This window comes from Phyllostomus discolor, chromosome 7, assembly GCF_004126475.2.
Source record: "Phyllostomus discolor isolate MPI-MPIP mPhyDis1 chromosome 7, mPhyDis1.pri.v3, whole genome shotgun sequence".
Taxonomy (NCBI): domain Eukaryota; kingdom Metazoa; phylum Chordata; class Mammalia; order Chiroptera; family Phyllostomidae; genus Phyllostomus; species Phyllostomus discolor.
The window spans coordinates 24,392,686-24,417,563 of NC_040909.2; the positions used below are offsets into that span (position 1 = coordinate 24,392,686).

At 39.2% G+C, this 24,878-nt stretch overlaps 1 protein-coding gene across 1 annotated transcript in view; it reads left to right on the plus strand.

Moving 5' to 3' along the window:
• Positions 1-23,975, plus strand: part of EFHB (EF-hand domain family member B) — a 47,667-nt gene extending 23,692 nt beyond the window's left edge. Inside the window, exons 7-13 of the mRNA XM_028518901.2 lie at positions 3,827-3,910; positions 5,201-5,268; positions 8,743-8,897; positions 14,991-15,198; positions 17,680-17,886; positions 19,621-19,802; positions 22,218-23,975. Of these exons, the coding sequence (XP_028374702.1) occupies positions 3,827-3,910; positions 5,201-5,268; positions 8,743-8,897; positions 14,991-15,198; positions 17,680-17,886; positions 19,621-19,802; positions 22,218-22,391 (1,078 nt within the window). The 3' untranslated portion in view covers positions 22,392-23,975. The remainder of the gene's footprint in view (positions 1-3,826; positions 3,911-5,200; positions 5,269-8,742; positions 8,898-14,990; positions 15,199-17,679; positions 17,887-19,620; positions 19,803-22,217) is intronic.
• The last annotated feature ends 903 nt before the right edge of the window (positions 23,976-24,878 follow it).

Below are 24,878 nucleotides of genomic sequence, written 5' to 3' on the forward strand. Positions count from 1 at the left end.
TACAAAGACAGTTATGTCATGTATGATTGGCCTGTCATTTATCATTCAGTTTTGTTTAATAGTTATTTGGGCACCTGAGCATCTGATTAACTCTTGTAAGCTGTGATCTTTTTATGCCTTCGTTCTATATATGATGACTTCCCTAGAAAATGAAAATAAGCTTTCTTGGTTTTTCATTACCTGTGTTATATGTTATACTTAAACTATCAGTTAAACAGTGGGATATTAAACAATGGGAGATTGCTCATAAAAATCCATATTTCTTACTATGTTTATAAAGACAGAAGTATATTATTGGGAATATGGTCTAGTAGGTTGAAAAAATATGTCCAGATATTTCCTAGAACCTCTGAATGTTACCTTCTGTGGGAAAAAAGTCATTGTAGATGTAATTCAATTAAGGATCTTAAGATGAAGACATCATTTTGGACTTGTCTGGATGGGCCCTGAGTCCAATGAGAAGTGTCCCTATAAAGGAAAGGCAGAGGGAGATCTGAGACAGAAGAGAAGACACACAGAGAAGGAGAAGTGAAGGTGGAGGAGGAAGACTAGAGTGGTGAGGCCTCGCGCCACGGAGAGCCAAAGAACGCCAGCAACCCTCATGTGGGAAGACGCAATGAACAGATTCTCCCCTAGAACTTTTGGTGGGAATGCAGTCAGGCTGAGAACTTGATTTCAAGCTTCTGGTTTTCAGAACTGTGAGAGGATGCATTTCTGTTGCTTAAAGCCACCAATTTGTGGTGATATTTTTTTACAGTAACCACAGGAAACTAATATGCTGGGCCTATACTTCTACTACACATCGGGGTGGGAGTGGATTTGTTTTGCCTGCTGCCCTCTTTAAAGGAGACACTGGCCCTCTAGGTTTCCAGGCTCCAGTGTGAACACAAAGTTGCATTCCCACAGCTTGGGACGCAGCCTGCCCATCTGGTCTCTGAAAACAACAGCTCCCAGTTATCAAGGCAAAGTGCTAAGTATTTATTATTCATTTAATCCTACCGACCACTCCATGGGGTGGGTGTACTATAATTTTTATTTTACTTATTTTACAGATGAAGAAACTGACATACAGAGAAATGAAATCATTTTCCCAAGAGCATGTAGGTAGGAAGTACTAGGGGTAGGAATGAAACTGAGGCAGTGTGGCTCCAAGGGGCTGCCTTTAACCACCACGTCAGATTTACAGGCACTTGACTCTGTGATCATAGACCGGAAACAATGGTTTCCGTTCCTTTCCCACTCCCTAATTATATGAGTTTCTGATACTTGAATTATTCACAACAACAATGCTAAAACACAAACACAAAATGAAGTTTACAATATCATAGTAAACCCGTATGAAATAGTTTTCTTTTGGGTATAAGAGAAAATCTTATATAATATTCATTAATTTATCATTATTAAAGTGGTTAAACTATATATAAAGGAAAACAAGAAAAATTGATTTAAATAGTTAAGGATTATATTCATAGTTAAATATAATACAGAAATTAATACTCAAAGGGAGATGACAAATATGGTTTATTCAGTTACGAAAGCTTAGAAATCCAAATGTATCAATTTATAAAAGATATGAAATAAACACATTAACAACAATGTAGTCCCTAACAATGTCCTAAGCAGAGCCTTTTGGATTATTGATAAGGACATATTTATCACTGATTTTGCATAGTCATAGATAAATAAACTGAGTACTCCAAAAATTAGTATAATGCTCTATGTTAATTACATCTGGATAAAAACACACTTGATTTATAAAAAGAGGCAATATGCACGGTACATTTCTTTCCAACTTGTCTCTACCCCCAAGGACACATTGTTTATGGAACAATGTGTTATTTGTTCTTACTTTTTGAATTTTGAAACTTAATTGGAAACTTATTGCTAAAATAATAGTATTTATTCTTTCATTTTATTGGATTTTAAAAAAGAACTCACTACTTTATTTTTCAGTGTGGTTTCTATTATAAACTTGGAGTTAAGCATGTTTGTTTACATTTTAAGGCTTCTGAATTTTATATGTACTATTTTAACATAAATTTGGTTTACTCTGAACTTTTAAGAGACACATTTCCTCTGTAAAATGACCTCTATTTATATTCTGTTTATGACTTTTTGTTTGAAGAATCAGTTAGGATCTTCAAACAATAGGGTTGTGTGTGTGTGTGTGTGTGTGTGTGTGTGTGTGTTTCTGGATGAAAAAAAACTCATGGGCACACAAAGGACTTTATTCTGAGTTGGTTAGTAAATGACATGAGGTTGTGTAATGATGTTACAGTGATTGATATTCTGACATGCGTGGCTACTCACAGATACTTCCTGATTCTCCCACAAACTTAACCCTGAAAAGGGTAGACTCCGTGATTCAGGTCCTAATCCTTATCATTCTTCCATGTTCCCAATTATGTCTCTTGGAGCTGGTTTTTAAATTCACTGAGCCACAACAGCCAGGGTGGAGCTGGTTTTTAGATTATCAACTTCATTTATTCAAATCATTCTGACTTTACCCGTATTCTTTTCTTTCTTTCCTTTGTGAACTAATGAAATGTAAATGAAGAAATAAGAGGTGACTCACTTTATAGTTCATTTTTTGTTTCTCCACCGAGTGTCACTCTTCCCCAGAAATTTATTCAGCTCGATATTTCTATAGCACAGGAAATAGTTTTAAAAGAAAATAAACTTTAAGAATTTTGTGTTCATTGTTTTCAGTCTTAGTAAAACAACAGAGAACTTATTAATTTTAATGTTATTAGATAGTAGTGTTATAATTTTACAGTTCTCAAAAGAAATCTTATTCATTTAATCACAATGAAGTAACAAAATGATATTACAGAAAATTGGCAAAATAAAATCACTAGTAATCCTGTCACTTTAATTCAAGCATTATTATCTTTTTTATGTATTTGTTTCTAGTGTGGCTTCCTGTGTAGATTTTTGTATAGGTTAAATTTGAGTGCAATTCCATTTTATATCCTTTTTCACTTAACATTAAATAATGTTATATTGCTGTGTATGCTTCATAAACAACATTTAAATTACAGGCTGTGTATTCTTGTTAATATGACATAACTGTCCTTCATGATTGAACATTTAGATTCTTTTCTGTTTTCCATTATAGTCAATGATGCTACATTTTTATAAATATAACTTTTCCACATTTTCAATTTTTATGTGGATTATCTTCTTATGATTTGTTCCCAGATATGTATAAAAGGGAATGAACATTTTTATGTTTTTTGAATCATATTACTAAATTATTTCCAAAAGAATTATAAAGTAATAATCTACGAATGTTTTGCTATACTTTTTGCCTATTTAGATATTTTTCTTTCTCTCTATCTCTCTATATATGCTTATTTACTATAGTACATTAAAAGTATCACTTTGTTTATTTTACATTTTTTTATTACTAGACAGTATTATAATTTCTCCATATATTTGCTTACTAGATTTTTTTTGTTTATATCTGTTATTTATTTATTTATTTAATCAATGCTTAAATTTCTTTTAGCAATTTCAAGAGTTACATTTATAATAACATTGTAATATTAACAATTTGGTTTTGTTTACTGAAAAATTTTTTAGTTTGCTTATCTTATTCTTTTATCAAAAATTTATATTCTATTATAAACTTACTGTTACAATAGAATATAAGAATGATAGAAGGATGAGCACAGAGCTTTCTTTTTAGCATATAATTTGTTTTGAAACTGGATTTATTTTTTTGATGGCCCAAATTATATTGTATTTTTCCTACCATGTGTATATTTGGCAGCCAAGAATACTTTAGGTAGTGGAGATACCTGACAATTTTCTAATTTTCTAGGAAAAGAGGAGCTAAGATTGTATCCAAGAGAGTTGATGATTTCAAAGAAAAGTTTCAACATAAGCTTGGACAAGTTTTAGATCCGTAAGTTAACGTTTAACTTTGAATTGACAGTGTCTGTGGGTGGAATTTAAAAAGTACTCTTGAAGTAAATGTTGGTTTGTGTTTTATTAGTTCCTATCCATTAAATAAGAAAGCCGCCCATCAGTAAATGAATGGATCAAAAAACTATGGTACATTTACACAATGGAATTCTATGCAGCAGAAAGAAAGAAGGAGCTCCTACCCTTTGCAAAAGCATGGATGCAACTGGAAAGTATTATGCTAAGCAAAATAAGCCAGGCAGTGAAAGACAAATACCATATGATCTCACCTTTGACAGGAACCTAAACAACAAAACAAAGGAACAAGCAAAATATAACCAAAGACACTGAAATAAAGAACAGACTGACAGAGTTCAGAGGGGAGAGGAGAGGAATTTTCAGGGGAAAAGGGGAAGGGTTTACAGGAACAAGTATAAGGACCCATGTATAAAAACTAGGGGTGGGTGGAAATGGGAGGGAGGAGGGGAGGGTTGGGTGGGTGGGTAGGGATGGGAGTAAAAGATAGAAAATTGTACTGCAACAACAATTTAAATAAAATTAAAAAAAAAATTGAAAAAAAAGAAAGCCACCCTTTTGTGTCTGTCAGGGAACTCTAGCAGCTTCTTTAGATTTGGGGACTCCAGGGAAGTGCTGATTCCTCTGAGATGGAGATGGCGTTTGGAGAAGAGGGAGGGAGGATTTTTTAAAAAATTATTTTATTGTTGTTCAATTATAGTCGTCTGCATTCTCCCCTCACTACTCCCCCCCCCACCCCAACCATCCCCACCTCCCTCCCCTGATTCCACCCCCCTCCTTGCTTTTGTCCATGTGTCCTTTATAGTTGTTCCTGAAAACCCATCCCTTCTTCCCCCCATTATGTCCTCCCACCTCCCCTCTGGTTACTGTCAGATTGTCCTTAATTTCAATGTCTCTGGTTATATTTTGTGTAAAGCTTTATTTCTGGGGTTTCAGAAATTTAACTTGTTGTGTTACATTTTTCTCTCTCTTCCCCGTCTCTGGCTGTCTTTTTCTCTATACTCCCATAAATCTGCTTTGAATATGTCCTGTGTTTTTCTTTTTAAATCCGGGCTACTGAAAGCCAGGGAGAGCATTCAGCCATTGTTAATGCAAGTGGAAGATTAGAGAAAAGATCTGTGAGAACTTCTGTTTGATCTTCATAGTTTGGTTATAGGAGAAAATATGGGCTATTAAAAACATATGGCAAACATTTTAAATTCCAGGGATGGCATGTGGTGGGTATTTTAACTAAAGCGTTTGTTTTCTTTGATAGCATTGCGGAAACAAGGAATGTTGCCCCAGACCACACATTTGGAGCCTGTATCCATCCTGAGAACTATGGTAAATATATCAATTTTCTCCTTACAAAACAAACAACACCCCCGCCCCCACACACCAGTGGTACGCAGTTAAGTTCACCGTGTCTTCTCAAAGCTTCAAATTTTAGAGGCTTAAAATATCATGTGAATATTAATGAGAAAAGTTTGTAGCACAAGAAAAAAAATTTTCACATTATGTTTGAGATAGGCACAGATTAAAGCCATTCCAATGAATACCTCCAGTCAGCTAAGGCTCACAACTTTATTTAGAAAATAAATGTGGCCTGTATTAAACAAGCCAAAGTGAGATGAGGCAGCCTTTTAATGAATTGAACGTTGTACTAGGTCCTTGCTCCTCAAGGTGTGATCTGCAGCCTGGTGGTATTGGTGTCCCCTGTCCCCTGCAAGCTTCTTAGAAATGCAAACTCTCAGGCTCCACCCCAGATCTACCAAATCAGAAAATTACATTTTAAGAGTATTTCCAGATAAATTGTAGGCATACTCCAGTTTGAGAAAGCACTGTGCTTTACAATCACATGATTAAGAGCCACTTTCTTCCCACCAGCAAATCAATTAATCAATACATAAAGTGGCTGTAGAAACTTACCAGGGTTTTGTCTTTATTTCTAAGCAATGTAAACCGCAGACATCCAAAGGGAAAACTATGCTAAAGCCGATCAGGATTGGGCTGCATATCAGTGGTTTTCAAAATAAAGCCTGCAGAAATCACTCTGGGACTATTAAATATGCAGGTTTCTGGGGCCCATGCCCTGTTAGCCTGACTTAGTAGGTTCTTACATACACTAAAGTTTAAGGACTACTACTGAAAATATTTTAGCTAAAGTCCACTCGCTCATGAAATACACATTTATTTTTACGTGAGCTTATGCAACACAGTTTTGGAGCATCATTAATTGACACATTAGGAGATTGTATTTTGGTTCTGTTTCTGTTTTGGGTTCTGTTTTGGTTCTGTTTGGAACTGTTATATGTTGAATGCATGCCTGTTCATCTTAGAGCTCTTTGCACCTGTAGAGGGGGACAGAGATGATTTAGGAAGCTCATCACTTAGCCTGGAACCAAGTAGGGACTGATGGTAAACTCTGAGGGCAGGCTGCATGTGGTAGGTGCTCTGGCTTGCTGTGTGTTGGGCCCTCTGGATCCAGCACACAGTGCACTTTTCACCAAAATTTGTAGTATGAATCAATTTGACATCTGGACAACATTGGCAAATTTCCTGATCAATGTTATCCTTATAATTGGAATGATAAGATGGTGTTATAAAATGAAAAGGAAGGATACTGACATTAATGATTTAAAAAATATGTAAGGATAGTACCAGCCTTGGTGCTGTGTAATCTAAGTGGGAAAGGGGACTAGGTGCCCTCTCTGAACTTTTTCTGGATGAAAAAAGCTCATGGATGGACATGGTTTACTCTAGGTTCTAACATTTTGTAACTATTATTATGGTCAACAAATAGCATTTATTATTTGGGAACTCCAGGGTCTGCCTGCTTCCAGGATATATTGGTTTCTTTACTAGGCCCAGATTTCTCCTTTATCCTTACTTAGGGAAGCAAAGGCAGCTTTACAAAGAATGCCTCCTTCTTAGGATCTGGGGTCACTGGTTAAGATACTTCCAGGAAGAGCACAAAGGCTGTGGGCAGCTTCTGGAATGCACCAGGGCAGAGGCAGCATAAAGGAGGATCCAAGGCAGGTGTACAGTGGTGCATGATGGGAATTGTTTGTAGACTGAATACAACTGAGGCACTTGCTCAGTCTTTCTGACTGCCATGGCGTGATAGCTGGGTCATGGGTCTCTCTCTTAGGGCCAGAGTTTGTATTCCCGATTTCAACTGTTAGACATGGCCCTCGAGTAATTGCAAGTGATTTGACATGTGTTTCATAAACAGTCTTTCAGGGCCAGACCAGAAGCGGGTATTAACCTATGTCTCACTCACCAGGCAATTAAACCTGCTGGGGTTGTGGTGGGAAACCTGAGTGGAGCTGGAAAAACAACCATTAATGGTTATCTTTGGATGTTAATGGAGAGGGAAGGCCTCTGAAGATAAAAAATGTGCAACCAAGATCCATCTCCTAGAAGAGTGAGGACCTCCTTTATATAGAATAGTTACCCGAAAGGTTTATATCTGGGGAAGAAGTGTGGGGAAGGAAAGGAAGCCTTGCTTATCTGTCAAAAATCACCCCTAACCATCTCGATTTACTCTCCCAGAGCCTTACTTGTGTTTTGTACTCTTCAAGGTGGTCTGATGGTAGCCGATCTCATAGGAGATGGCCTTGGTCTAATGCACTTGCCCAATTCCTGGAACCAGCATTGGTTGTCGGCTTCTCACCTATACTCTAAGTATACTCTAAGCATGCCTGATTAGCTCCTGATTTTATAATAAGAAACTGAAAGGTTCTATAAGTACCTATTAAGAGAGACTCTTGACAGAGCCTAATATAGAGTTTTGTACAGAGTAGGTGTAAATATTAGTTGTCCTTCAACTGCAGCCAGTGTTGTGATTTAAATTAATCTATCCAGGGTATGACATTCAACAACCAGCCTGACCCTACTCCAAATAAACAGGAAGGGGGAGGGGTGTAGGTCAAAGGAAAATGAACAGAGGCAGAAGGTCTCTTCTGGTGACATGCACCAAGCCACCATATCTGAGGCAATTTGGTCAACTCTAATCTGATTTCTGTCAACATTAACATTCAAAGAATGTTTTCCAAAAGAGAATGGCAAGGAATAGGTTTGGAGGCTATGTGTGTGTTTGTACTTTCTTTGTGTCATAATTCAGTGAAGTTCCTTTAAGTTGTGAAGAGTAAATGGAAGCAATGGCCAGGGACAGGGGGATGTAGCAGGTGGATTGGGGAGGTCATTACTTCCAGATAACGGAAGGGTCATCGTGGGTCAGGACTCTAGTTTAATGGAGCTGCAGATGGGGTAGTGGTGCTGGTAGTGGTATAGGGAGAAGCAGGGCTGAGAAATGGGAACCTGATCTGCAGACCGAAGGCAGACTAGAAATGCATATTAGGAGGGAGTAGGGAATTTGAGCCCAGTTTTTACAAGGGCTTGCAGAGCTGAAGTCAACTCTGAGGCATACAGAGTGGTCCCCACATGGAATCGCCCCAGCTTTCCAATCCTGAGCATGGTAGACAAATATCTGCTAAGAGGCAGTCAGGCCTTCACTGTCAAGAATACAACTTGACAGCTGAGAAGGGCTAATGATTCCCCCACAAAATTTATCTTACAGATTTTTTTCGTCAAACAGAGAAATCACATAAAACAGAAATACTAATTTTTGTCAATTACTTTATGTGCTTTCCTATGTATAAGATTTGATCTTGCTGGAACATAGTGTTGGAGTTAGGTATGAGGTTTTTCATTCACAGAGGTTGCTCCATCAGACTCTCCCTCTTTCTTTAGGATGGGAATACTATTGACAAAATTTAAATTCGGGTAAAGGACTTTTTGCCTCCTCTTCAATAGGCGCTGATGATCTCATCTACAATAGACTCCCGGGTGAATATCGCCGAGGCAAGGACAGGCAGCGAGCCCTGGTTGCAGCAGTTCGTCATCGCCTGAAGAACGTGAACTACCAAAACTTTGACACTTTGCTGGCAGCCTTCAGGCACTATGACAAGGCCAGTATTAGAGCGGAGTTTTTTGGTCTGTGCTTGGGGTTACAGATCCCTGCAGGTTGGTGCAGACCAGGGATCAGGGAGCTATGGCCCTCGGGTCAAATCCAGTTTTTGTAAATAGTTTTATTTGTATTTGTTTTAAGTATTGTTTATGGCTGTTTTTGCATAACAAATACAGAGTAGTGCATCATAGGCTGCAGGGCCTGCAAAACCTAAAATATTTATGTTTTTAGTCCTTAACAGAAAAAGTTGGCTGACACTTGGAGTAGATCAGTGGTTGTCCAAGTATGGTTCTGGTACCACCATCAGCCTCATTTGGGAACGTGTTTAAAAGTGCACATTGCAATCCCCACCCCAGACCTACTGAACTAGGAGCTCTAGGGTGGGGCCTAGCTATTGTGCTTTTAACAAGCCCTTCAAGTGATTCTGGTGCACATTCAAGTTTGAGAAGCACTGTTGTAAATGATTAAGTGTAGTGTGCTGGGAACAGGGGGAGGGAAGTGCCGTGGCCCTGGGGAAGGCTTCTGAGGTAGAAACAACCTACACCTAAATCCGAATATGTACACGTAGTACCATCAATCTAGGTCCCAGTCAAACTTAGACTGTCTGTCCCCCCGGGGAGCAGGGTGTGGTTTCAGTTTTGAGAAGGCAGTATACCATAATTCAATTTTCAAGCTACTCTAAATTTTATCTTTTGGTCAAGTCAGATCAGTCTAGAGCTGCATAGTTACCTGACACCATTATAGGTTATCTCAGGATTGTTTTATCAAGCTGCATGCCTTGAGGTTACACTGAGGAACACTGTTATATAAACTGCTTGTGAAACACAGCTCATTTTTGTTAATACACCCACGAGACTATTTATTTTTGTCATGTGCATCCTCTCTATGAGGACATCTCGTTCTTTCTACAGGAAATAACTGTGCTTAATCTAAGAATTTGGCTTGTTTTACTTCATGAACAACATGAATTTTGTAATAATTGCTCATACCTTTTTGACTTGGAAACCAGGAAGCTCAGAACCAATTCAATGTAACCCATCTAGTTTGTGAACATGATCTCATAGCATACATGTTATATGATCTTTTTATTCAGGTTTTATCTTAATTTTTTCCATCCTATATTCTCTTTGCCTTGATTTCCTCACTTTTGTTTTGGCTCTGTTTTTATCTTGTACTTATGTTTACTTTTATTAATTGTATTTATTTTCCTCAGAACCATTTTAGAATGACTCTAATATAAACAAATAAATGTTTATAAATAAATCTGTGATGATGCAATGTATCATAATCTTGATATGAGAAGAGAGAGCAGAATAATTTTAATTTAACTCAGAAATAAAAAGTACAGTATTCCTATTTCTCTTCCACTATTGAGTGCAATTTTGAAAAAGTCACACGTTATATTTTTTTATCTTAAAACAATCTTGCTCACTCATTGGCTAATTAATTCTAAGTCCATTTATTTTATTTGCTTTTAGATTAGGGCCTGTGTACTTGTGCAGTACTAATGAATAAAAAGTGGGTTAATATTCTCATTTATGTGTATGTAATTATGTAGAGACACATACTGATCAGTCATCTACTACATTTTTCATGAAGTTGTGTTTAAAGAAAATATAAGTATTCAACTGTTTCTCTGTTTCTTAGTAGAGAGCAATAGCTATTTTCAGGTAATTTAAAAAGGATTCTTCAGAATTAAGTGCTAAAACAAGTACATTTTAAACTTAACTCAAATCCAATTGTCCTACAAAGATGATATCCAGGGAAATTTATACAGCAGTGGTATGAATAAGAAAACCTACCACAATACGTAGTGCTCTGCTTTTAAAATAATCTTCATTCTAAATGTAATTATAGGCAAGATGATCATCTCAATAGCCGTTGATTATCTTAGTGAACCAGCAGGCATATTCCTTGTGATAAAATTAAATTAAGCAGGGAAGAAATTACTGAGAATTATTTAATGCCGATACACCTTTTAAATAGTAAACTTTTGATCTGCACAATGTAGTGCTCACTGTCCTTGAGGAGCTTTTTTCTGAAAGGGTAATAAGATGTGGGTCTTCCTACAGCAGCTGTAGGATAATTTTTGATTATTTGAATCTTATATTGTTGAATGCTCATTTTTAGTTTAATGGCAAAACAAAACAAAACAGAGCAAATAAAATAGAGGATTAATTCTGCTATTTATTGAACACTCTCAATCCATTAAACATTATTCTGAATAATGTGGACTTTCCACTTAGGGAACTTAAAATCCAGAGGGGAAAATAATGCATCATGTCCAAGAGTGGTCACAAGAAAACCCCAAATTTTCAAAATAGGTTTATATAATTCTTACTCCTTTTATCTAATTATTATCCAGGAAGTAGCTGAGATGAATGGGTTCCTTTTAGGGGACAGCAGCATTCAGGGACAAAACTGCTTTACTACTATAAGATGTATGAGCAGGAGCTGATAAGGAAGGTAGTCCATTTTTGAGAAGGCTATTCCAGAGTTCAGTAGTACCAGATGGCTGTAAATAGTTGAGAACAGGAAAGGTTCATTAAATACCTTGCTTAACTCATTGTTGAGTAGCTTTTGTGCTGTAAGGCACAGCACTGTCAGACTGAAAATGGTCCAGAAAGCAAAGCACATGCCAGATTAATTTCATGGGCCATACTGCAGCAGGTTGATTAGACCTGAACAGCAATTCCATAACTTGAAAATGTGTCAACAGTGGTGAAGCATCATTAATAGCTCTGAGATGGGAAGAGATTCAATGTAGTCAGCCTTCCAGGAGCATGGAGCAATGTCTTGTGTGTGATGTGTCCCCCTCATCATGAGACAAATGGGCCAGCCTTTGACAGGATTTGCAGTTTGGCCACAGTGGCGGTCTCTGCATTGGAAACACAGAGTGCTTTACTCTGTGCCTTGTCTGTTATGGTGGGTGTGGTGCCGTGCCTGGTACAACGATGGATCTAGGCGGTGATGGTGGCAATCTGAATGGTTCAGGCTCAGTCAGAAGCTGGATTCCAGTTATTCTCATTAGAGAATGGACCCTTCTCACGGTCATCTATATGAATTACCCAGATAGCTCATTCAGTAACCATGATTTGTTTCCGTAGTTTACAGGCTCCAAAAGGAGTGTCTTTAATCTTTCAGTCTGTAGCTTTCCAAGTGGCAAACCACACCGGCAGGCTGTTGGCAACAGTCCAAGAGTCAGTAAAACTGTAGTGGGTTCATCAAAGGGAGGGTTGCCCAAAGCCATGAGACTGGCCCTGAGTTCTGTTCACTGAGTAGAGTGGCCATGTCTATTTTTGGTCCTTCAGAGCTCTCATTGAGGTTCAAAGCCGCAGCAGCCCAGTGAAGACCACTGGCTCTCAGGTTAGTGAATGAGGCCCCAGTGCTTGGAGAGCCTCGGTGAGCTGAGGGTCTTGTTGAGCCAGTGACTTTTGCTCTAGGTAGCAAAGATGAATAAAAATTTCCCCCCCAAAATTGCTGTCCTTTTTCATGTAAAGCTTAGATGTTACTGGGGCCAGGCCGGCTGCCTTCTTGAGTATGTCATTACCATGTCACAAATGAGGCTTGTTAGGCCCTTTCTACCTTGCTAATCATTGAGTCTAAGTCAGCTCACTTCAAAATGTTGATCGATCTGGCAAGTCACAAGGCCTCCATGGGTCAGGTGTTCAGTTTCAACAAGAGCTCAGTAGCTGGCTAATAGCTATTTTTCAAAAGGTGTCCACGTAGTTATAGGGTAAGGGGAACAATGAGTCTTAAACCTCAAGGGGCACTTCCAAGTGGAGGTTGCCTCTCATTTCCAGCGGCTCCAAGTGTCAAAATCATTAGTCATGGAGACTTGTAGCTCAAAGGGATCGTTTGGGCTGTGGGGTCCCCCAGGTATTGATGCTAGCAATTCTCTACATGTGGCTCTTCTTAATCATAAGTGCCCCAGCTCTTAAGAACATTCACAGTACAGGGATGCAAAGTATCAATGTCAATTATACATTCATATTGGAAGCCACAGAAACATACTCTTGCTAGCTTTCCTTCTCCACTTCAAATAAACCCTGTCCCCTCACCCCCGCCCCTGATGCATCTAGATCTCTCCCCAACCCTGCAGACTGAGGAGGAGGATGCCTTTAGCACCTGTATCCAAAGAAGCGACAAAAGTTTGAGTCTCTGCCCACTGAAGTTTCATGACCTACTTGGACAGATGTGTGTGGCCTTTGATCTCCCTTGGGGACGGGGAGACTTGAGTCCCACATCTAGTCATCCTTCTTCTTAGAGCTGCTGAGGTTGGGGTATAGCAAGGGAGAGATCCAGGGTCCAGAGGGAGAGAGAAGCTCTGCACCAGTGAGTAAGAAACATGCTTTCAGTTTTGAGTGGTATGGTGGCGATGGGCAGCTCAAAGGAACAAACCACCTGAGTTATCAGGCCACACAAATGAAAAAAACCACCGGTGTTTTCAGTCTACACAAAGCCCCACACTGGGCCACAAGGCCACCATTAGTTACACCATCTATTTCAGTTTTGAATACCTCTTGATTCAACAGCCACAGCCCACATTGCTTTTTAGCAGGGCTGTGGGGTTTGCATTTTTGGTTGACTTGGGTTTGCTGCAGAGGCTTTTATAAAGGAATCTATTTTAACCCAGGGCATTTGTAGCTCCCTTGTTAAGATAATACATTTTAATAGCAACGGATGCATTAAAAAAAAGGAATATGTTTTAAATTCTCATTCTGTTTCAACATAAGGGTCAGGGACATTTTCCAGGCCCACGGCGCTGATGACAGGGATTTATTTAGAATCACTGGGTCATTTCTCAGTCTCCAGGGATCATGTTTATCGTTGTAAATCCAATCCTGGGCATGTGAGCTGAACACTAGTCAGTGAGTCATTTATGGTTTCCCTGGTCTGCCTCAGAGAACTCTCTCTCTCGTTTATATTTTCTCCTTTCTCTTACCGTTTTTCTTTTTCTTCTTCTTCTTCCGTTTCTTGCTTACATTATATTTTGTCTCAGAGAAATCTTTCTGAGAGGGTCAAAGCCCCCTTATAACAGCCAGGACCAGCTGGGAACACACTCAGATCCTTTACTGTCATCTCCGAAGGGATTGAAGGTTGGCTGCATAGACTATAGGAGGGGCTGAGCGGTAGCACACCCCAGCTCTTGTCATTCTTCCTTAATGAGCACGGTGTGCTCTGCCTCCTCATGTCCCAGGTGGATCAGCCGGTTTGTGCCCAGAGCCATCATAAATTTCCCTCCTATCACACTCAGCGTAGGTGCTCCTATATTTAACTATTCTCTGAAAGGGGGTGGAAACTTCCCCTCCTGGGCTGACCACCAAAATGGTAGCAGGTTCCTCTTGCCCATAGGGGCGTTAATAACGAGCAAGCAACTGTCTTTGAGTCTGCCTCCCTGGACTTGGCTGACAGCTACTTCCCCAATTTCTTCTCATTACCGGGTAGTGAAGTGGAGGGTCATTTGCTACCCCCTCGGGACACCAGAACACTTTGAAAACATGAAACGTTGTAGAGAGCTGTCAAAAGTACACAACACTGGTCGGATGAAATGGCAAGCGTGAATCGTGGCCACATGTGCTCCACCACAGTGTGAACAGCATGATTTAAATGAAAAAATTATTACATAGAATTAGCAGAGATTCTAAGCCACACCCTGCTCCAACCAGGGCTGACACCACTGCACATAGGTTGACACAATGAAGACCAATCTCGATTAACATTTGATTCCTCGTTTGTGAAAAATAAGACAAATTCATTGAATTTATGTGATAGAACTTCCTTTTTTTCTTTTTTTTAAAGGATTTTATTTGTTTTTAGAGAGAGGAAAAGGGAGGGAGAAAGAAAAGGAGAGAAACATCAATGTGTGGCTGCCTCTCACATGGCGCCACCTTCTAGGGACCTGGCCTGCAGCCCAGGTGTGTGCCCTGACTGGGAATTGAACCAGCAACCCTTTGGTTCGCAGGCTGGCACGCAATCCACTGAGCCACACCAACCAGTACATCTTTTTTTTTCTTAAGTGAAATAATAGCTGTTGCATTCTCTGCTTTGGAAGGCAATGCTCACTTCACCTTTTTTGCTGCATGTCTCACAGAAAGGAGATGGGGTGATAGATAAAGCTGAGCTTCGGGAAGCTTGTGGTCAGGCCCACCTGCACTTGGATGAGAGGCTGTTGGACCTGTTATTTGACTACTGCGATGTGGATAATGATGGGCTGATTAACTACCTGGAATTTGCAAATTTTCTTAACTGGAAAGATAAAATGCCTCTTAAAGAGTATGAAGAGAGGGTTATCATTAAAGGTAATTTTTGAAACTTTGCTGAATTCTTAAGTGGACTTTTACATTTTTATTTTTCTAGGAGTTCATCTCTTCTCAATTTCAATATTATATATTTTAGATATGTAGGTTTTTATATATGTAGACATATTTATTTATTTGCTTGTTTATACATAGAATATCTGTAGAAAGATAGGGAAGAATTTAATAACATTTGCTGTTCCTAGGGAGGGGCAACAGGGTAGCCGAAGGATAGGGTGACAGCAAGATTCACTGTTTAATCTATATTTTGTATCTTTTGAATTTAGAAGCATGTACTACTCCTTTAAGAAAAAAAATTAACAGCAAAAGAAGTTATTCAGAAGCGCAAAATAGTATATATAGTTCCTCAGAAAGCTGTTTGAAAATCATTTTTGTAATTAGCTCACTTCCATCAGGGAAAGTCAGTAAATGAAGTAGAATTTGACAAAGGAAAATTTAATCGTTTAAATCTTTGAAGAAAAAAGGGAAACCATAATCTTTACATTTATTTAAATATTTTCATGGCTATGTATTATATTCTTACATCACTAATCATATATAGATATATACATATTTGTATGTGTATATGCACATATTTAAACATAGCGAAATTGACCATGTATTCACCATTTTTATTTTATTTTTTTAATTTAACTTCAAATTTCTATGGAATGAAGAGATACTTTTATGTGTTCTGTAAACTTCATTTTCAGTTCCCTCATGCTGGTGTATTATAAATTATGAAACTATTTCTCCACTCTTTGAAATTTAGGTTGTTTCCAGACAGTTTTAAAGTAATACGGGTAATGCTTTAATGATTATTAACTCTCAGCTTTGTGTTTCTAATCATATCTCATTTCTTATGAATGTTATTATTATCCCAGAAGTTAACTGTCTTTGTATATTTTTTGTTTTGCTTTTCTAAATGATTTGACCAATTTGCAACTTTGTCCGCCAAGGCTGGGAGACAATTTTACTGCAACCATGTTTTATTGAGTGTTATTTCAAACAGTCCTCTAATTTAGCTGCTATATAGTGATTCATTATTTGCTTTAATGTTTGAATCTTGATTATTAGAGAGAATTGGCTATTTAGAAGGTTGTTTACAATTTTATTTTCTCTCTTCTAAAAAGTGAAGATACTACTGTTTTCATGTCTATTCCTTGGTCATGTCTTTCTGCAAGGCCCTGCCAGTCCACCCACTAGGGCAGCAGGAGAATTTTCTCTACCTAATTAAGCTGTCAGAAATATGGGTGTTTTTTTCTTCTTCTTCTTGGCACAACTAATGAGTAGTGGGGAAAAAGCAGAACCCTGTTTTCAAACCAGTCTTTCAAGTTGTTCTTGGATTTTGGGTCCTGACTTTGTCAGCCATTTTCAATGAAATTCTTGAGATTTTTCATCTTCTAAGACAGTGGCCGGTGCTTCAGAAGGGGCTCAGGGATTGTTTTATACCAAGTTCTTTCTCTCTTACTGTTGACTTCGGGAGGAAGGGTGAAGGGGTGGGTAAGTACTCTAAGACAGTGGCTTTCAAACACTTTTCCGAGGAACTTTTTTATTTGAACAGATTTCTGGTTTTTCTGTATGGGGAGGTGGTGGAGGTGGGGAGAGGATTTGAGGGTCTGGAATGGGCCTGAATGCTTTCATGGCAAGAGTTGTTAGGTGCTGAATTCCCGGGGAGTGCAGACTTTACCGAGGCGTGTCTTCTGGTTGGCCACAGTTCTCACCTCATTCTCATACTGGGGCACCATTTGCCTCTACAAAGCTTGCTTGAACTTTTTCATAACTGCGAGTTCCTGTAGAGAATGCAGGACCACAGCGCCCTCTACTGCTAGTTGTCAAGTTAGCAGGTCTGTTTGAAACAATGTCAGGAATGTACTCTTAAAATTCGTAATTGGTTCAGCAAAGCTAATCTGCAAAACAGGCCAGAATCTTATAATTTCAGGGTTTTCTTTTATAGACGATTTTAAGGGAGTTATTCATAATCAGTTTCTGAACTCATAGTGAGTTCTCATCATTTTTCCAAATGTTGCGACATACGGGGCTCCCCTTCCTTGATCAGGTATGTGTGGAATTTACAACTCGAAATATGTCTTTTCCTATATCCTCCTAAGGCAGAGACTCTGGCAGTCCTGTAGTTCAAGTAAAATATGAAAATAAGCACTGATTAAAAAATAAAGAAAGAAAAAAATAGGTTCTATGTTTTCATTCTTTTGGATCTAAAAGCTTTATTCTAGAGTCAAATGAGTGGAATGGAAAGAAGAAACATTGGACCAGGTTCTAATTTCCTGGTGTATGACATTGGCCTGAACTTACTCTTCTACAGTGGGGTGGGTGCTGGCATCCATGCAGGGTTTACTACAGTCCCAGCTCAGTTTCCACCAGCAGGAAGAAACTGAATGGGAAACATGATTTTGCTGCAGAGTTGGAAGAACCAAGTAGTAACTTCTTCCTGTACTTTCCTCCCCTTTCCCTCTTTGCTTAAAGGTAGAAAGCCAGATTGTTCAAACTCTGCTGAGGCTAATGTCCAAGAATCTGAACCAACTCTCCTGATAAAGCCTGAAGATATTGTCTTAAGTGGGAACTCAGAAAAGACCCTCCGGACACTTCTGAGGCCTGGCGATAAAGTTGCCAGTCACTATAAGACCTCTTCTTCTGAGATCAATGCGGTTGTAGGAGCTGTTCCTTCCATTTGTGAGTATGTCACCATATTTGTTGAGGTTTAAAATGATCAATAAATGTGGAAGTGACATGTCCTTCACCTGTCCTTGCATTAGACTTCAGACTTTACATTTCTCAAAGCCTAGGATCTTTCATTTAATTCTGTATCCAAGCACCCGGGGGTCTCAGTAAGTTTAGGCTGAACTGAACTATTGTTGGTGATGATCCCAGTGAAAGGATTCTCTCTATATTAATGAAATCAAAACCATCATAGATGAGAACACTGAATGGTATACACTGTAGGAATTGAAACATCACCAAGCTTTAGGAGACTTTTAAACCACGTGACTCTTAGCTACATTCAGATTTGCCTTCAGATATTTGAAGAGCTCTAACAAAACAATTCTCACTATCTTCATTCTCTATCTATTAGTTTGCTAGGGCTTCCATAACAAGTACCACAGACTGGATGGCTTAGCCAACGTAAGTGTACCATCTCACAGTTCTGGAGGTTAGAAGTCCAAGATCAAGGTATCCGCAGGGTTGTTTCCTTCTGAGGGCTGGGAGGCAGAATCTGTTCCCTGCCTCTCCCCTAGCTTCTGGTGGTTTGCTGGCAGAGCTGGCGCAACTTGGCTTCTGCTGCATCTCCCCGTCATCTGCTGTCATCTTCACACGGCATTCTCCTATGTGAGTGTCTGTGTGGCCAAATGTCCCCTTTCTCTAAGGATCCCAGTCATACGCAATAGGTGAGGGGACTATTCCAGTACGACCTCACCTTAATTACATCTGTTTGGACCCTATTTCCAAATAAGGTCACATTCTAGGTCCTAGGGGTTAGAACACATAAATCTGGGGAAGATACAGTTTAACCCATAATATTTTATATCTCCATATCAAAGATGATGAACATTGGTTATTAGACTATTTTATGTTGGTTAAGATCACTTCCTTGGACTAAGGGCATGGTTAAGGATTTACATATTTTTTTGTAGCTGGATTTTATAGACTTGCTATGCGTTCTGGCACACTGAGGTCTTGCTATTCTTTAGAATGATGCTGTCTATGGACAGAACTGGGGAGCATTATGCTCAGTGACATAGCCAGGCAGTGAGGGACAGATACTGTATGATCTCACCATTAGCAGGAATCTAATCAACAAAAGGAACAATCAAGCAAAATATAGTCAAAGACACTGAAACTGAGAACAGGCCAACAGTGACCAGAAGGGAGAGGGGAGGGGATAACAGGGGAAAAGGGTGAGGGGCTACAGGAACAATGATAAAGGACACATGGACAACAACCAGGGGAAGAGGGGAAACAGGGGAGGGAGGTGAGGAGGGCTAGGGTGTTGGGAAGGGGTGGGGGAAAAGGCAGAAAACTGTACATGAACAACAATAAAAGAAATGTTAAAAGAAATAGAATGATGCTGTCTAATAGAAATATAACTGGAGTCGTATGTGCTTATAAATTTTCAGTAGCCACATTAAGAAAAAGTAAACAAGTAAAATTACTTTTAACAGTATGTATATTTTTGTATATAATATGTATCTCCAAAATATTATCATTTTAATGAGTAATTGATATAAAGTGATTAATTAAATATTTCACTTTTTGCTACAAAATGTTTGACATCCAGGGTGCATTTTGCACTTATAGCACATCTCAATCACATTTCAAGGGCTCCAAATAGCCACATGTGGCTGCCGGCTACTGTATTCTACAGCTCAGTTTCACACTGTGTGTTTTCCTCCCTCGCTGATGTCCTAGGTTATCCCATCCACGGTGTTCCAACCATTCGGTCTGATATTCCTGCCCCCCGATTTCGCCGCATCAGCGACAGAACTGATTATGGTGAAGAGGGCAATGCCTATTCATTACTACATCCTAGCATCTTTGGCCAGAAGGGAGTGTTTGAAAGAGACTTCTTCCAGAGCAGATCCAAAAAAGAGGTACAGCATATTATTTCAAAAGGGTTGAAAGAAATGTCCGCTTGACATAAATACATACACGTAGGAATGTTTATATATCAACAAGTATTGACTATTAGACTTTATAAAACTTGAGCTTTTATATTAGACACAAGAAGTCATCAGGAGCCCCAAATAAATGATGCTTGAGGGTGATGTTCAAATTGGTTGTGACATTTTGGTACCATTCTTGAAGCGGAATTTAGTCTATGATAGCAAGCATTACTTTGACCTCATATATTCACTGGGACCTGTGATAAAAAGAAAAATGTTTTCCTAAACCGTTCAACATCATTCTTAGTTGAAAAAAGCAGCCGAAAGGATCAGTCTTTCTTTGTGTGAGTGCTTGCGTCTCCGGAACCAGAGAGTCCGTGCAGGGCGAGCGCTCCCTACCCTCCCCTGCGCTGCTGCTGTCAAGCTCCGATGATCCGATGATTTCAAATACTCGGTCCCGTACTAGGTGCCAGCTCATCCATCTTGTTTTCTCTCTCTCTCTCTTTTTTTTTTTTTTTCTCAGAAAACATGCTCCTTGTATCTCAGGTGATTTTCTTCCTAGATAATCAAAGCAAGAGCAGCCAGTGAGTCACTGGGGTTCAGAGGGCCGAGCATTAATGGGAGCGCCCGGTCAGACCAACGTGGTTAGCACTGCACCTGCGATCTAGCGAGAAACTGCTTCCCCAGAACCTTCTGGGCTGCAGGGAGAAATGGTGTGAATAGACATACGAAGCCTTCTGGGACTTTGGATGAAGGGGCGATGGCTTGAAAACTTACTAAATACTAAATTAATAATGGATTCATTGCAATGATTCATTCTGTTGAGGTGGGGGAGACAGGAAGGGAGAAGCTCGGAGGACCACGCCTCTTGTTTGGTTCCAAAGAAGGAACTCAGGATCCTTCCCAGCCGGTCAGAGAAGAGGCACACCCGGTCTGTGTTTTCAGTTCCTTCAGTCGCTTCAAAGGGCCCATGAAACTGAAGGTCAGGGTTGCCAAAAGAACAAACAAACAAAAAACCCTGTGAAAATCTCCTGCTTGTTTTATGAAGCCTAAAATTCTTTTTGACTAGGAAGTGGTCCTTTAGTTCACAATTTGAGATGAAAAGTAAGACCCAAAGGCCTGGTTGGAGTTAACCTGGGAATAGATGTGGGTTTCTGTAACAGTATTACATTAGCTAATCAATACTCATTGGAATGCTGAACTTGGGAGGGTTGCCTCCTGGGGAGGGGGCAACGAAGCAGAAGAGGAGCTCTGGGATGCCCAAGGCTCACTCAGATCACGTTCACGCTGACCACGTCGGTGGCGTTCACTCCGCGGGAACATTCTCCACCTGCTGCTGGGCGCAGGGAAACAGCAGCCCTGCAGAGGGACCTCGAGGTGTTTTTGCTGTACAGCTGCAGCTGCTGGCAGAGCTGTTCTTCGGAATTTCAAGTGTATTTGATTATACTGTTAATTTCCCACAAGGACAGATCATTTCTAGGGGATCTTTTAATTGTTGTTCAGATTCTGCTTAATAAATGTATTCTGCAACTACTCTATTTCTTTGGCTTCCCTATTCCCTAACCTTTCATTTCCAGTTCCCTCTTTGCTTTTTTTCCCCTGGTACACTTTATAGTAAATGTTTTTCCTCTTTAAAATTCAGTTTCTTTTTTGTTTGCTTGTTTCAAATCTTTTATTCCCCTCTGCTTATTCTAATGTTTCTTTTCACTGCTAGTTCTTAATCGTTCCTTTCTTATACTTTCTCTGGGACTTGAGAAGCATATGTTCCCTCTTCCTTCATCTCTTTTAAAAATTATTATTGCAGAGCAATTATTAATAACCAAAGTTTGCTGGTTTTCAATATGCTCAGATTTCAGTCTGCTCAGTTGCTTGTGCATGCACAATCTCCCTGGCAGTTGCACACCCAGAACTAAAGTTTGCAACAGGCCAGTTAGAGGTGTTTTATACACATTCTTATTTTAAAGAAGAGAAACTGATTTTCAAGGGGCTTGCATGACATAAGATCACAGCGACAAGAAGTGACTGAGACGGAACTCACATACAGCAGGTATTCTATTTGTAACTCTCTTTGCTGGAATTTGCCTGCCTCCCTTTAAAATAACAAAAAACATTTAGAGTTGAAAGCAATTTTATACTTTGGCTATTATAGTTGAACACCCTCATATTCATCTTCACAAAGCTCTTCCTGAAATGAAAGTCCTGGAATTTCGATATTTGCTCATTATATGTAATATGCGCGCATGCGCACACACACACACACACACACACACACACACGACCTACCTTTTCCCCTATGTATCTTTTCTTTTGGATAAATATTTGTAGTCTTACATGTTACAAACATGGCAAAAATACAAATTTATAAACATAAATCTTGACTTGACTTTCCATGTTCTCTTCTAGATTGCACAGATACTATGTAACATTGGTGTCAAGCTTTCTGATGAAGAATTTGAGAATGTATGGAATCTTGCATCCAAAAAACATCGCAGAGGGGAAGTTTGTATTGAGAACATCAGAAATGCCCTCGATGAGCTGCAACATGCAGACTGGATCAAGCGTAAAACAACCATGTGATATTTTTGGAGTTTATTCACTTAAATAAAAGAATTGTTAAATCTGTGTTCATATAAAATGTTCATTCCATTCCAGTTTTAGCTCTTATGTTATCAGTAATCACTGTGACAGGGCACATACACCTGTATGTGTTGCTAATAAGTTAGATTTCGGATTTTTAAATTTATTTTATTTTATTTAGCACCAAAGAACTTGACAAGTGCTTCATGAAAGCCATGGTTTGGAATGACATTAGAAGTTCGTTATGTTTAGTATAACTAAGAATTCATTGCATTTTAGTTGGTTGTCTGAAGGTCTGGTCTGTGATGCCAGGTTCACAGAAATTTCGCCTTCCACATTCTGTTCATTTTCTTTTTGGGCGTCACTATAAAAATGTAAGCTTAGTGGACTTTTAGTTTCTTTGAGCATCTGAGGAAACGGACTTAATCACAAGGAGCAGAACTTAGCAAAAACTTGAGTTCCAGCAATGACATCATGACCATCGGTTTTTAGTATCTTTCTATGGCCTGAAAATCATGTTGTCCTTGAAGAAACCGAAGAGGACACAGCTGACCCACCATTTAGATGTAGCTTTAGAGAGTGTTTAGTAGCAAACTGTACTGAGTCACTCCATCCCTCATGCCTCAGTTCTTTGGTATACACAGGCAGTGCCCAGCCTGGATGACGTGGGGATGGGGAGGTGTGTGACCCCGGCACAGCGGGATTTTTCTGTATTGTGGGTGAAATCCACGCCTGAAGCTTTATCAGTAGTATAACCTGGCTAATTCAATGATCAATAATGTGAATTCTATCAGTATTTCTCTGTGATAGACCTTAGCCTTTTGTTGCTTGTTGTCTGTTAGTATGCAAAAGTATTGTTTAACGTAGACATTGTGGTTATACTGTAGTTTGCCATCACTTAAAGAGAACTAAGTAAGGTTTAAAAACTTGCTGTACCCAGTCTCTAGAAAAATAATTTTATAATAGATTTATGATATAGGGAATTTATACATATGTTAAAAATTTTAACTTTTTATTTTGAAATGATCTCAGACTTACAGCAGATTTGCAAAGGTAGCACAGAGAGTTACCCAGGGCTGTGCTGGAGCCTGCCACTCGCAGGCCAGCAGTTCTTGTCAGCCCTGCATCTAGTGACACCACCTTGATAGCTTGAAAGTAACTATATGGGAGTATTTACACTAAGGAACCAAAGTTATAGATTAGGGATTTCCCCTAAAAGAGCCCGTTGTTAAACATTTACAAGCATATATAGGTCTGTGTGTCTGTCCATCCATCCATCCATCCCTCTATTCACTAACAAAGACAGATTCATTGACCAAACTTTAATCAGGCTCCTATGAGCCCTCTTTTCAACTAGGATTTGACCTTGGACTTCTGTGTTTGTCCTTATTGGGTCTACATTACCCAGTTTTTGAAAGAATCCTCCTAAGTCTAGAGAAAATCCTCTCACCCTTGATATCTGACTCCCCTCCCCTCCACCATGTCCTATCAAATAGCTCATCCCTCATCTTTTATATATGAAACCTTGACTTGCCTTTAACAGGAACACCTGTTAAGTTGTGTAGCAAGAACACCCCCCCACCCTTGATGTCTCTGTAATAATTTTTACAGAGACAATGTAATGTACAAACCTGTCCCAATCTGATCCTAGGCTACAAAATCCCCATTTTTTTCTTGTTATATTGAGAACGAAGCCTAATTCTATACTGAGATCTCTTTCCCTTATTGGAAATAAGATCTGTGTTATACTGCTTTAACTATTGTCCAGCTCTGTTTTCTTTAACTTCATCTATCCATGCACCCACCCACCTACCCATCAATCCACACATGCATACTTTACTTGTAAACACTCCTGTGCGTATTTTTTTTGTTTCCTACAAAGACATTCCGTTACCAACCATAGTGTAATTTCCAAAGTCAGAAAATTATCATTGCTATGGCATTATTATCGAATCTACAGACATTTTTCAAATTTCTCCAATAATCCTTTATCATACTAATATTGTCCTTTATGGCAAACACATTTTTCTTGGTCTAGGTTGGATCCAATTTATAATTACATGCTGCATTAAATTGCCATGTCTCTTTAGTTTCTGTTAATCTGAAACAATGCTTTTTATTTTTAAGCTTCATGCCTATTGATGTTATCCAAGCCTCTAGGGACTGAACTGAGTGAATGCACTGCATCACAGGCTATTGTCAATATTCTCTTGTGAGTGGGCCTCTCACTCCTGTGCCCAGGAGCTGTTTCAATTGCTTCTTGCTTTGGAATTGATTAGGATTAAGAAACTCACCTCCTGTGAAGATTTCTTTCTCCTATAAATTAAATCACCTAGAGTCAAAATGGGGCATGTGATGGGGATGGTTTTTGAGCCACATGAGCCTGAGTTAAGCTGATTGATGGTTTGCTCCCTGCCTTGAATGCAGGATGGCTTCAGGGTGATGGACATGGTGATACATATCTGGGTAAGCTCTACTTAAAAAAGC